General features: G+C 31.0%; 1 protein-coding gene across 5 annotated transcripts in view; it reads left to right on the top strand.

Moving 5' to 3' along the window:
* Positions 1-15033, top strand: part of LOC145263181 (uncharacterized) — a 255347-nt gene that overhangs the window by 215798 nt on the left and 24516 nt on the right. For all 5 annotated transcript variants that reach the window (XM_080120230.1, XM_080120232.1, XM_080120231.1 and 2 more), the window contains 2 exons: positions 1621-1668; positions 10453-10582. In XM_080120230.1, the coding sequence (XP_079976356.1) occupies positions 1621-1668; positions 10453-10582 (178 nt within the window). The remainder of the gene's footprint in view (positions 1-1620; positions 1669-10452; positions 10583-15033) is intronic.

Below are 15033 nucleotides of genomic sequence, written 5' to 3'. Positions count from 1 at the left end.
CATTGTTAGCCTTTATGATCTTTACTTGATCGGCAATTTTTTGTCTTGCATTTACGAAGGTAATGCTGGTAAGGAGATGCACGTTGTTTAGGTTGGTAAGTTTCAGGCAACCAGTGACTGAGTAGCAGAACGTAACTCAATCATGAAACTGCATATCATCACTTGACTATGTAAGGATTGCTCAAAATCTTATCTGGGCCGTACTTCCTGATATTGTATGACATATTCTTGAATTTATGTCATGAAAATGTTAACACAAAAACTATTTATCTGATCAGGTTCAATGGATGTTGATTACTGTTATGAAAGAACACCAGATTTCTGTATCTGATTTGTACATATTGAAATTCTGTCAAAATTTCTAATATGATTGAATTTTGTAAGGTCAAGCTGATCTAAAACGCAGGACTTCATTGGCTACAATATGGGCCACGTTGTGAGTCTCTATAGTGAACATGACCAAAGTTATTACCAAAAGTCTTGCTGCTCAACTCTCTATATAGTATCCCTACAAATTATGTCCTGAATAATAGCACTCTGCCTCGTTTGGTGTGAAAAAGCAATACAAAAATATAACACGTGTGATTTTCACCACTTCTGTTACATTGACCTAGATATTTCCAAATGAAATCAGTGTTAAGTTACTGCTGGACTTTGGAACTCCCTTCTGGGATTCTGCTTTCCCAACGGTACTGATATGCAGAAGTTCAAGAGTAATGTGAACAAACATCTTGCTACTCCTCTCCCTTCATAATACCCCAGCAACTTATGTCCCCGATAGTAGCCCCCTACTTCAAAGTGGCACTGTGCCTTGTTTGGGGTGAAAATTAAATAATAAAAAAAAATTTCTACAACAATTTTAAATGCATGTACAAAAATGTCTGGAAACTTATTGAAGACTCCTTGGTAAGTGGTGATTCCTCTGTAAAAAAAAAAAAAAAAAAAAAAAAAAAGGACTCTAACCGATATTTTAACCAAGTTTGGTCATGATTAGTCTAGCGATGTATACGCTAGGCTGTACACAGATAATGACAAATCCGACCGACAAATAACCTCTGTGACAGGAGATTCTTTAACCTAATAAGTTCCATGTTATCAAGCTTCTGTTTGCATCCCTCTGGGAATTTTAGGGCTAAAAAAACATGCTTTTTGGAGCTCTTTTTCCATACTACTCCAAAACTTGATGTGCATATCTATATAGTGGTTTTCCATGGTGCTGAATTCAAATATACATGTCTTAAGGCATGAAACTGCACCATTTGTCCATTTTCACTGGCATTCGGCATTCTCAGGAGCTCAAAAGGGGTCACAAATGCCCCAAAATTGCAAAAAGTGACTTTTGCCCCATCCATTAGATTTTTCTGAAACTTGGCGAAAATATGAAGGTAACGTTGACCCTTCACACTTCTCACATTCATCATTTCTTCACTATTTTTTTGTGGCATCATCTCACATGCAGCACCTGAGGTGGGAGCATGCATGTGCGTCTTCTTGTTGTTGCAATGGCGTTTACCCTGGTTTGGTTGATCTGGCTTCTTTCCTGACGTACACTATACGTTGAATTTAAGATTATATTGTGTATGTATGTTTCATAAGAATTATTATTGTTTATACTTCCAGATGAAATGAAGAGACGACGGGATTTTTATGCAAATAATACCAGTCGAGGTAAGAAGTTCTTTTCTGGTGGAGGACGTCATCTTTTTATCAGTTTCAGCATCTATTATATGTTGGATGATGTCATGCCTTTTATGATGTTTCTTTCAACTTTGTTTAGTGACATCATTCATTGTGCACAGAGACAAACATACAAGATAACAAACATTTACAGTTTTTGTATACACACACACACATATATATATATATATATATGTATGTATGTATGTATATGACAGAAAAGAATAGACACTAAGATAAATATTTTTTCCTAAGAATATTTACATATTTACAGATAAGATTATTTACATATTTACAGATAAGAATATTTACATATTTACAGATAAGAATATTTACATATTTACGGATAAGAATATTTAAATATTTACGGATAAGAATATTTACATATTTACGGATAAGAATATTTACATATTTATGGATGAGAATATTTACATATTTACAGATAAGAATATTTACATATTTACGGATAAGAATATTTACATATTTATGGATGAGAATATTTACATATTTACATATAAGAATATTTACATATTTACGGATAAGAATATTTACATATTTATGGATGAGAATATTTACATATTTACAGATAAGAATATTTACATATTTACAGATAAGAATATTTACATATTTACAGATAAGAATATTTACATATTTATGGATGAGAATATTTACATATTTACGGATAAGAATATTTACATATTTACAGATAAGAATATTTACATATTTACGGATAAGAATATTTACATATTTATGGATGAGAATATTTACATATTTACAGATAAGAATATTTACATATTTACAGATAAGAATATTTACATATTTACAGATAAGAATATTTACATATTTACGGATAAGAATATTTACATATTTACGGATAAGAATATTTACATATTTATGGATGAGAATATTTACATATTTACAGATAAGAATATTTACATATTTACAGATAAGAATATTTACATATTTACGGATAAGAATATTTACATATTTATGGATGAGAATATTTACATATTTACAGATAAGAATATTTACATATTTACAGATAAGAATATTTACATATTTACGGATAAAAATATTTACATATTTATGGATGAGAATATTTACATATTTACAGATAAGAATATTTACATATTTACGGATAAGAATATTTACATATTTACGGATAAGAATATTTACATATTTACAGATAAGAATATTTACATATTTACAGATAAGAATATTTACATATTTACGGATAAGAATATTTACATATTTATGGATGAGAATATTTACATATTTACAGATAAGAATATTTACATATTTACGGATAAGAATATTTACATATTTATGGATGAGAATATTTACATATTTACAGATAAGAATATTTACATATTTACAGATAAGAATATTTACATATTTACAGATAAGAATATTTACATATTTATGGATGAGAATATTTACATATTTACGGATAAGAATATTTACATATTTACAGATAAGAATATTTACATATTTACGGATAAGAATATTTACATATTTATGGATGAGAATATTTACATATTTACAGATAAGAATATTTACATATTTACAGATAAGAATATTTACATATTTACAGATAAGAATATTTACATATTTACGGATAAGAATATTTACATATTTACGGATAAGAATATTTACATATTTATGGATGAGAATATTTACATATTTACAGATAAGAATATTTACATATTTACAGATAAGAATATTTACATATTTACGGATAAGAATATTTACATATTTATGGATGAGAATATTTACATATTTACAGATAAGAATATTTACATATTTACAGATAAGAATATTTACATATTTATGGATGAGAATATTTACATATTTACAGATAAGAATATTTACATATTTACAGATAAGAATATTTACATATTTACGGATAAGAATATTTACATATTTATGGATGAGAATATTTACATATTTACAGATAAGAATATTTACATATTTACAGATAAGAATATTTACATATTTACGGATAAAAATATTTACATATTTATGGATGAGAATATTTACATATTTACAGATAAGAATATTTACATATTTACAGATAAGAATATTTACATATTTACAGATAAGAATATTTACATATTTACAGATAAGAATATTTACATATTTACAGATAAGAATATTTACATATTTACGGATAAGAATATTTACATATTTATGGATGAGAATATTTACATATTTACAGATAAGAATATTTACATATTTACAGATAAGAATATTTACATATTTACATATAAGATTATTTACATATTTACAGATAAGAATATTTACATATTTACGGATAAGAATATTTACATATTTACGGATAAGAATATTTACATATTTACGGATAAGAATATTTACATATTTATGGATGAGAATATTTACATATTTACAGATAAGAATATTTACATATTTACGGATAAGAATATTTACATATTTACATATAAGAATATTTACATATTTATGGATGAGAATATTTACATATTTACAGATAAGAATATTTACATATTTACGGATAAGAATATTTACATATTTACAGATAAGAATATTTACATATTTATGGATGAGAATATTTACATATTTACAGATAAGAATATTTACATATTTACGGATAAGAATATTTACATATTTATGGATGAGAATATTTACATATTTACAGATAAGAATATTTACATATTTACGGATAAGAATATTTACATATTTACAGATAAGAATATTTACATATTTATGGATGAGAATATTTACATATTTACAGATAAGAATATTTACATATTTACGGATAAGAATATTTACATATTTATGGATGAGAATATTTACATATTTACAGATAAGAATATTTACATATTTATGGATGAGAATATTTACATATTTACGGATAAGAATATTTACATATTTACAGATAAGAATATTTACATATTTACAGATAAGAATATTTACATATTTACAGATAAGAATATTTACATATTTACATATAAGATTATTTACATATTTACAGATAAGAATATTTACATATTTACGGATAAGAATATTTACATATTTACAGATAAGAATATTTACATATTTACAGATAAGAATATTTACATATTTACATATAAGAATATTTACATATTTACAGATAAGAATATTTACATATTTACAGATAAGAATATTTACATATTTACAGATAAGAATATTTACATATTTACGGATAAAAATATTTACATATTTACATATAAGAATATTTACATATTTACATATAAGAATATTTACATATTTACAGATAAGAATATTTACATATTTACATATAAGAATATTTACATATTTACAGATAAGTATATTTACATATTTACAGATAAGTATATTTACATATTTACAGATAAGTATATTTACATATTTACAGATAAGAATATTTACATATAAGATTATTTACATATTTACAGATAAGAATATTTACATATTTACAGATAAGAATATTTACATATTTACATATAAGAATATTTACATATTTACATATAAGAATATTTACATATTTACATATAAGAATATTTACATATTTACAGATAAGAATATTTACATATTTACATATAAGAATATTTACATATTTACATTTAAGAATATTTACATATTTACAGATAAGAATATTTACATATTTACAGATAAGAATATTTACATATTTACCGATGAGAATATTTACATATTTACAGATGAGAATATTTACATATTTACAGATGAGAATATTTACATATTTACAGATGAGAATAGTTACATATTTACGGATAAGAATATTTACATATTTACGGATAAGAATACTGCTGAATAGCAGGTCTTGAGTCTTTTTTTTTTTCTTTTTTGTTTTCATGTTTTGATGGGCTTTCATTCTTGTATGTCTCTTGGCAATTTTTTTGTTTTTTTTTTGTTCTGCTGTCCTTCCATACTCGCTAGATTGCAATCTCAGTATATCATTAAAATTGCATCTAACGACATTGAAGCATGCCATGAACCAAAGGAACATCAGACCTATCAGAATTTCTGCGAGGACGAATCGTCAGTCAACACGAAAATGGTCTTAGTTAACGTAAAATAGCAGACAATCTTTCAATACCCCTTTGCTACTTGGCCCTCGGGACAAGATCAAAGTGTAGTATCTGTTCTTCAGATGCTGCACTTCTATTTCTTGTTCTCTTTCGGTGGAGGAGAAATCCTTCACGACTGAGACAATTTTTATTTTTGTACCTTTTCTCCACGTCAAAAAACGACCCTGGTGTCTAACTCTGTCCCGTGGGGAGGCATAGTAAATAGGTACTATTAATAGAGTGACTGTACAATTCACAAGCGAACACAAAGAGTGCACAAAACCTCATCCAGGTCATTCCAGGACCTCTGAAAGAACCTTGGATCTTGTGAAAAGAAATGTTGAAGAGGATCCTCAATACAAAGCATCTGGCATTGCAATATGAGTTGGCGTCAGTCCCAGAATAGCTGTCAGGTATCTTCACAAGCTTGGTTACTATGGTAGAACTGCTAGAAAAAAAATCTCTTCTTCATCCTGCCAATATCAAACGCAGAAAAGATTGGGCTTGTTAGATGGTGGAGAAACACCTATGACCCTGTGAACCAATGTAATTTTCTCTGATTAGTCACGATTTGCTGACAGTGGAAGAGTATGGATATGGAGGCTCCCTCAGCAAAAGTTTTATTTAAAAAGATTATCCCCAACGCTGAAACATGGAGATTTCTCGGTCATGGTATCGGGTGCAATTTGAAGTGATGGTTGCTCAAACCTGGTGGAATGCAAAGGAAACATCAATTCTGCTAAATATGTTTCAATATTACATGAAGGACTCTTACCAATATTCTTAAGCGGTAAAATGAACCAAGTTAACTCCCTATTTGTAGAAGACAGAGCTCCTTGTCACTTTGTTAGAGCGACACAACATTAGTTGAGCCAAAATAGGATTATTAAACTTCCATAGCCAAGTCAATTGAAAACCTTTGGGTCATATTAGACCAGAACCTTTGCAAAAATGATAAGAATCTATCTTTTAAGCCTGAACTTTTAGCATTATTGTGTCAAACATGATAAAAAATTTGGGTTTGTATTACTGTACACATAGATTCGAAAAAGTTGTCAAAAAGCAAATATATAACAAATAAATGTTATCAAAGGCAAGATAAGTTACTTTTCTACCTAACTGGATATATTTTTTGTGTTTTTATTCAATTTAACATGTTTATTCAGCTCGAAAAACATGCAGTGTTTACCGATGTATTGGAAAATTCAAAATGGCGGCTGACTCTCTCTTAAACACGGTAAGTTCGAGAAAAGGTGTTATAAATAATAAACTAAACAAAATAATATTAAAAAAACACCGAATATATGTCAACCTATGTCACGGTAATATATATTGAGCAAATTTCTAACAGTATTTTGTCTAGTTTATTATTTATAACACCTTTTCCCAAACTTACCGTGTTAAAGAGAGAGTCAGCCGCCATTTTGAATTTTCCAATACATTGGTAAACACTGCATGTTTTTCGAGCTGAATAAACATGTTACATTGAATAAAAACACGAAAATTATATCCAGTTTGGTTGAAAAGTAACTTATCTTGCCTTTGATAACATTTATTTGTTATATATTTGTTTTTTGACAACTTTTTCGAATCTGTGTACAGTAATACAAACCCAAAAATTCCTTCATATGATATTTGTCAACTGATTGATGCCATGCCTTGAAGGATTCTGGCATTAAAACAGCAAAGGGAATGTCAACCAAGTATTAATTATTAAATTTGTGATCATTTATTTTTGATTTTGTTGTATAAATTATATATTTATTGAAATAAACTGTATTTATGGGTGTCTATTCTTTTCTGTCATGCCTGAGTGCGTGTATATATATATATATATATATATATATATATATATACATAAAAGTGAAGTGTCTGTGTGTGTCTGTGTACATTTCCCTACGCAATAACTCTGTCAATTTTTAGTCTACAGACTCGAAATTTGATATACAGGGTACTGAGATTTGGGAAAATCGATGTGATCGGTTTTTGGCCAGAAATTTGGCGATTAAGGGGTCGAAGTTCAACGATTTGACCTTTGAGAACTCTACCAAACTCCTCCGACAATTCTGGGTCTACGCACTTGAAATTTTAGATATAGGTTCCTTGGGCATGGATCTAAGTTAATAACTTGATTTGAGCTCAAAACAATAAATTTTAAGGAGTCATAATAAGGGTCAAAGTTAAAAAAAAAATTGACCTCTGCGGTTTCTTCCAAATTACTCAGACAATTTCTGGTCTAAATATTTGAAATTCTACATAAAGAGTATTCAGAGATAGGGAAAGCTTTTTGATCAGTTTGGGTCGAAAATTTTTAGTTACCAATATATAAATATATGTATGTATGTATGTCTGTTTGCATGTCTGCCTTAAACTTTCAATAGAGGCTACGGATTTTACCAAGATCAGTATCGTTTTAAAGTTCGACCTTTCATACGACAAATATCGAAAAATTGGCTAAAAACGTTAATATCTTCCCCTTCAACTAGGCACTTTTCTACAGTGGGGGGGTCACTTTTTTCGCTGATATTTTTTAAAGTTATCCTCTCCTTTAGATTATCTAGCCTTAATTTTAAAAAAATGTCGCTTCCGGTTTGCGGTGGTCGTAACAGCATAAACGTTAGGTATTATCCCGTTCATTTCCTCCTTTGCGGTACGGGTTCGAGCCTGCCTTCCTACTACCACTTTTTTTTTTTTTTTGCTTAACATACACATCCAAACACCCGGGCAACGCCAGGTTGAAATGCTAGTATATATATATATATATATATATATATATATATATATATAAAAGTGACATTGTATCTGTATGTGTGTGTGTACATTTCCCTATCAAACTACTCTGTCAATTTTCAGTCTACAGACTCAAGATTTGACATAAAGGGTATTGAGATTTGGAAAAATCTTTTTAATCAGTTTTCGGCCAGAAATTTGGCTGTCAAGGGGTCAATGATTTGACCTTTGAAAACTCTACCAAACTCCTCTGCCAGTTTTGGGTCTAAACACTCGAAATTTTAGATGCATGTTACTTGGACATAGATCAAACTTTTTAATTTGATGTGAGCCCAAAACAATAAATGTTAAGGGGTCAAAATTGGGGTCAAAGTTAAAAAATTGACCTCTCGGCCAATTTTTGGTCTAAACATTTGAAATTTTACATAAAGTGTATTCAGACATAAGGCAAGCTTTTTACTCGGTTTTTGGCTGAAATTTTGCCTGCCAATGGGTCAAAGTTCAAAAGATTTTACCTTTGCAGTCTCTAGCAAACTATTCAGCCAATTTTGGGTGTAAACATTTTAAATTTTACATTGAGTGTATTCAGACATGCGGCAAGCTTTTTAATCAGATTTTGGGCGAAAATTTGGCTGCCAAGAGGTTAAAGTTGAAAGAGTTGACCTCTGCAAACTCTACCAAACTCCTCCGCCAATTTTGGGTCTAAACACTTTAAATTTTAGGTGTAGGTTACCTGAACAATAGTTAAACTTTTTAATATATATATACATATGCACATAAAGTTATGACCAGTACATATGGCCCGAGCAAAGCCAGGCTGAACTGCTAGTATATATATATTATCCGAGCCTAATATTTTCCAGAGGTGAAGCAGCCAATGAATTTTTGACGAGGTTCAGACAAGAGTGCTCAATACCGAAGTAGGGCAAGACATACTTTTTTATTTGTTTTACATCAGTATTTATATGTCACTACAACCATAAGCACGTTTCAGTCAGCCAGTTACTCGTAACTAGAGACCTTTTAAAGGTATGCTGCTTATACAGGAGGGTCGCTTTTTTGTTGATATTTTCGCAAGTCATCGTTTTCTTTCTGATTGACTAGGCTTAATTCCAATGCTCTCCATTTCCGGTTTGTCTATTTTTTCACTTTCATTTGCTCCTTCGTGTTATGGGTTCGAACATGCTGCCTACTCCCATTTTTTTTTTTCCTATCTCCACGTAAACTGCCTACTGTTGTTTCACCTACCTCCCTACCCCCGCTACTACCAATTTATTTTCTTTTAATCCCCCACCCTGGGGTTCCTTACTTGACCTAGGCAACACCTGGGAAACCTGCTACTACCACTTTATACCCCTCCCCCCCGGTTCCTTACTACACCTCTCCATGCCCAGGCAATGCCGGATATCCATGCTAGTTATTTAAATAAAGCACAAAACCTTTTTCAGAACTTTTTTTGGCGGGGGAGGGTGTCCTTAGGACTGAATTTCAAGTGGATTTCAAGAGTCCAAGCATTCCTCTTCCCCCACCAATTTGTCCAAAAGTAAAGACATAAATATTTAAATGATAAAAAATCTTTTTTGTAATTCCTTTAAACCTAGAAGATTTTTTAACCATGTTATTTTAGCACAAATCACATCTTCTTAAAGAACAATGTCTTTCCAGTCATCCTGTCAAGTTTCATAACGATTTATCCATAAGAAAAAAAAACATTAAAAACATTCAAGTAAAAATAGTCCATTTTAGCCATATTTTTTACTTTGGAATTCCTTACAGAACTAAGTGTCTGAATTTATAAGATTTTCAACAGGATTTTCAAGAGTTGTCTTTCGGAAATGTCTTGTGCTGAAATGTGTGACATGCTTCATGTTTGTCTAATCCAGCACCGCTTGAATCCCAATAGATTCCTTTCTATCTTAATCCATTTTTCCTTTTTTCTTCTTCTTTTCATTAATGTGTCTTTTATTGTTGGTTCCAGTCCGAAATGGTAACATTCAGAACCAGTTACCAACCACCACTTCTGCGGAGGACCGTGGGGACGAAGCTCTACAACGTCTTATCTATGCAGAAGATGAAAACATCAGCCTTTCACTAGAACTCTGCACTGGGTAAGTGGATGTCTCGAGTCTTTTTTTGTTTTTTTGTTTTTTTTGATGGCCTTTCATACTTGTATGTCTCTTGGCAATTTGCTTCTTTTTGTTTTTTTTTTTTGTTTTTTTGTTTTTTTCTTCCATTCTCACTATATTGCAAATATATATTACTTTGCATTATTGTAGCACATTTGTATCTAACGTATTTTCACCGTTTCTTTTTTTTTTTTTGATTCCTTCGGTCTTCCATACTTTTCTGGGATTTTTATTTTGTATTTATTATTCATTTTGTCACTTTTTGTAAAAATTCATTTTGCTGTTTTCTTTTAGTGTTTTTTTTTAATCATTAGATTTTACATGGTATGTATTCTCCACCCCAAGATCAGAAGATTGGAATAAAAATGGTAGTATATAAGAGGTGTATACACTCCGACCCATAAAAAAACGTCTGAGCAGTTCAGTCAGAATTCCCCAGTAGAAGAACCCCAAGTGATTAGCAATAAAAAGCGTAGAAAGCATACCTTGAGTTTACTTTTGGCAGTCTCATAACTCTCATTTCCCTTATTTTGTCCTTTAGTTCTCACATTCCATGAGTTTCTGACAAAGGGAGAAGAATTGCTGTTTTCTGGGTTTTAATTTATCTAACATTTCTCATTGGCTAGTGTTTGTTCTTAAGGCTATTTTTTTTTTTAACTCTTTACATTAAGTGGCATCATGCCTTATCCGGAGCAAGTTCAAATAAACTAACACCTTCTCAAAATGCAAAAAAAGTAAATATTAGGACGTTGAACCTCTGAGAACTGAGCACAATCATAACCCAGACTGAGAGAAGTAAAGTCACCAACTAAAAAAATGGTCTAGACTGTGCCAGAATGAGTATCGAGGATATATCTTTGATTTGTAGATACATATAAAGTCAGTCTGTCAGTCAGTCTGTCACACACAAGTTTAAAATAGCATTTTCATTGGTAAACATGCATTGAATAAAAATTATTATAATTTTGTGAAAAGAGTTTATTAAATGTGACTCTGGCTATCCGTACGTCACACTTAAGCTTGAAATAGCATTTTGTCTGTCCGTCTGTCATACTCTTCATTGTTAAACATGTTTTATTTTCAGATGTGCTGAAGTGTTTCTGGAAGACTTTCTGTTTGTCTATCACATAAATGTGAACTAATATTTTGTCTGTTCATCACATAAGTTTCAACGAACATTTTGTCTGTCTGTTTGTCACACACAAGTTTGAACTAACATATTGTTTGTCCATCTGTCTGTCACACATAAGTATGAAACATACATCTTAATAATCTTACATTCCCCCTTTATTCTTGTTTTTCGTATTTTGTTCTTCAGACCTTCAATACTATACGTTCATTGTTCTCTCTCTCACCCTCTCTCTCTACTCCCCCACTTTTTCCCTATTTCTTTCTCTCTCTGCTTCCCACCCTTCCTCCCTCCTTTTCGTATGCATCTTGATCACCGTTCTCTACCAAGCCTAGTTGCCGGAGGTTCTGGCTGAAATTACAGGCAAACCCTAACACGTGGACATTTGCTCTCCTATTATTGTCTATGAGCCCATTACGTATGTGTGTGATACTCAGTGGTCAATTATCCATAAATATGTGGGCAATCTATTGAATCCCAAATCAAATTCCAATCTTTTACCAAAAATGTTTTGTGCATAAAAGAAAACGACACATACAAAATTGCATCCGTAGCATTTGTGACTGGGAGCAGAGAGTACTATCTGTTCTGATACTACACTTCGTCTTTTCCGTCCCCAGTCATTGAAACAGACGTCTTTCTAGACTGAGAGAATTTTCATTACCTCTTTATTTTGGGGAGATGAATTTTTTTTTCATATTAAAAACCAACTTTGTGTCTAACTCTGCCCTCCTGGGTTGATACCTCTGTTCAGTCTCGAAAGACAAAGGATACCCCTTGTAGGGGCAGCTGTGTGTGTAATTGTGAGGCAAGGGTTGCACAATCCCCAGCCACACCTCTCCTGAATCGGCACTGTTTGAGTCCAATGGCAAGGAAAAGTCCAGGATGACTAGAAACAATGCCGAGATAAGCGGAGAGCACATATAGCACCTGGAAATCCCAAATGATCACCCGTTTAGTACTGGCCAGGTTTAATGTTGCTTAACTTCGGTGATCCAGCGGAAACCAGTGTGTCAACGTGATTATGCCGTACGTCGTGGGTAGACAAGTGAATAGGGGCATGTCATGATTAGATGTATCCATGCATCTCTGCGGCTCCATTTCTTGGTCTGTCGTGCTTTAGTTTGAAATATCAATTAATAATTTAATTGCTAAATACGGCTTTTGTTAAGAGTCCCACTTCTTTGTTAACAAAGCCATTCGGTGAAAGTAACATCAAGCAAATTTTAAGGTATGGATTACCGACACTGCATATAATGTACCCTTTTTGTTTTTTTCAAAGCAAATATAAAAATGGAAATTTTATTCAGTTTTTATTTGAACTTTTATAGTAAAATTGTAACCTTTTATAATAAAAATGTTTCAGAACTGTTTTTTAATCAAACATCAGGTGTTGATATTTTTTTTATTTACATAAAGCATAAAAATATAACTGTTATAAAAATATTTATGAACTGGTGTTTTTTTGTTTTTTTTTAAACGAGATTTTGTTTATGAATGTTTTTTAAATTTTTTAAAAAAATATTTATGAATTATTTTTTGTTTAATTGAAACAAAAATGTTCATAAACATATCACTGGAAAAAAAAAACAAACCGTTCATAAATATTTTTCATAAAAGTTCTATTTTTTATGTTTGATGTGGAAAAAAAAAAATTACCAACACCTGATGTTTGAAAAAACAATACATAAACATATTTTTATTATATACGCTCAAATAAAGACTGTGAATAAAACTTCTATTTTATTTGTAAACAATGTGTAACTCTTAATGAAAGCATAAATATGCAAATAGAATCAAATCCGTGGGGAGAAGCTTTAAATAATTGGTTCTTATCTAAAATTCAACCTATGTCATATTCTTAAAAGCACATAAATTGATCAAGTAGTTTTTTTTTATATATATATAGAAAATAATTTTTTTATGATTTTTATCGATTAATAGTATATACTTACTATTACAAGACTGGTTTTAAAATCTCGGTAGTTCGAATTGAGTTGTCACTTTTTATTAAATATGGTGGATCAAGATAGACTGTTCAGTGTAAAATTTGAATTTCTTAGTTAAAAAAGACAATTTGATCAATTTATATGACTTTGGGAATATGACATTTTCGACCTGTGACGGGTACATATGTGGTGCCTTAAATAAATTTTTAGACTTTTTCGTATGGCCACTTTTCTTGATACTCTAGTCCCCTTCAAAGTAATCTCCTCTAGCTTCAATGCAACAACTTCTGAAAGGCCCCATGGAAGTCCTCTTGTGTGAGCGTGTCAGTGACCCGTGTCACGGCCTCTTTCGTCTTCTCAATTGACTCATAACGACATCCTCTAAGGTTTTCCTTTAACTTAGGGAATAACCTAGTGTCACAGGGAGCCAGGTCTAGGTGATCGGAAGGGTGAGAAATTGCCTTGATGCTCATTTGTCTTTCTTTCTGATCTTCTCTAAGCAACCTTGGAATAAACTTTACACAAATTTTCTGCATCTTCGGTTCCTCGCAAATAATTGTGCGTACAGTCCCCACACTGACATCAAACTGTGCACTTATTGTCTCTATAGATACACGATGGTCTTTATCTATGTAATTCTTTATTTGACCAATCAACTCTTGTGTTCTAACACCTCTCATCATCCCTCACAGACTCCCTGCCTTTCTTTGAATTTCTTATGCCACTCAAAAACTGATGCCCGATTCATGCAAGATGGTCCAAAAGCAATCTGAAGCATTCTATACGTTTCAGTATTTTTTTTCCAAATTTAAAACAGAATTTTATTGAATATCGTTTTTCTAAAGTTTACTCATGTCCAGATTGCATTTTTGAAATTCACCAACTGTGACAATCGGGCTTTAGTAGGGGGTATTCCAATTTCTGCTGTAGCTGTTCATTTGAACCTGAAATCATAAAAATTGGTCAGTCATCTCAGTATGTATAGCAATAACATACTGAATTTTCAGGAGTCTACGACAATTTTAAATGCCTGTACAAAAAAAGTCTGGAAACTTATTGAAGGCACCTCCTACATCATAAAGATTTTTCTGCGGTTTTGCTTTTTTGGAATTAGGTTGAATTCTGGACTTGCACCAAGTAATGTATTTGATGCATCCAACACTGTGCGAGCTCTGTTTTTAGCGCTTTTTTATAATTCAGAAAAGGTGTTTTGATAAAGAAATCCCATATCACTAGAACTTTATGTTCTGCAATTACGGTTTTGAGTCGAAAATGATAGTACCTGCAAAAATTAGTTGCCTCAAGAAACGATCACGTTGCTGCGCATCTTGTAGGGTTCAGCTGCTGAATGATAG

This window comes from Euprymna scolopes, chromosome 38 (genome assembly GCF_053919585.1).
Source record: "Euprymna scolopes isolate OS-2025 chromosome 38, ASM5391958v1, whole genome shotgun sequence".
Taxonomy (NCBI): Eukaryota; Metazoa; Mollusca; class Cephalopoda; order Sepiida; family Sepiolidae; genus Euprymna; species Euprymna scolopes.
This window is presented reverse-complemented; position numbering and strand designations above follow the sequence as displayed.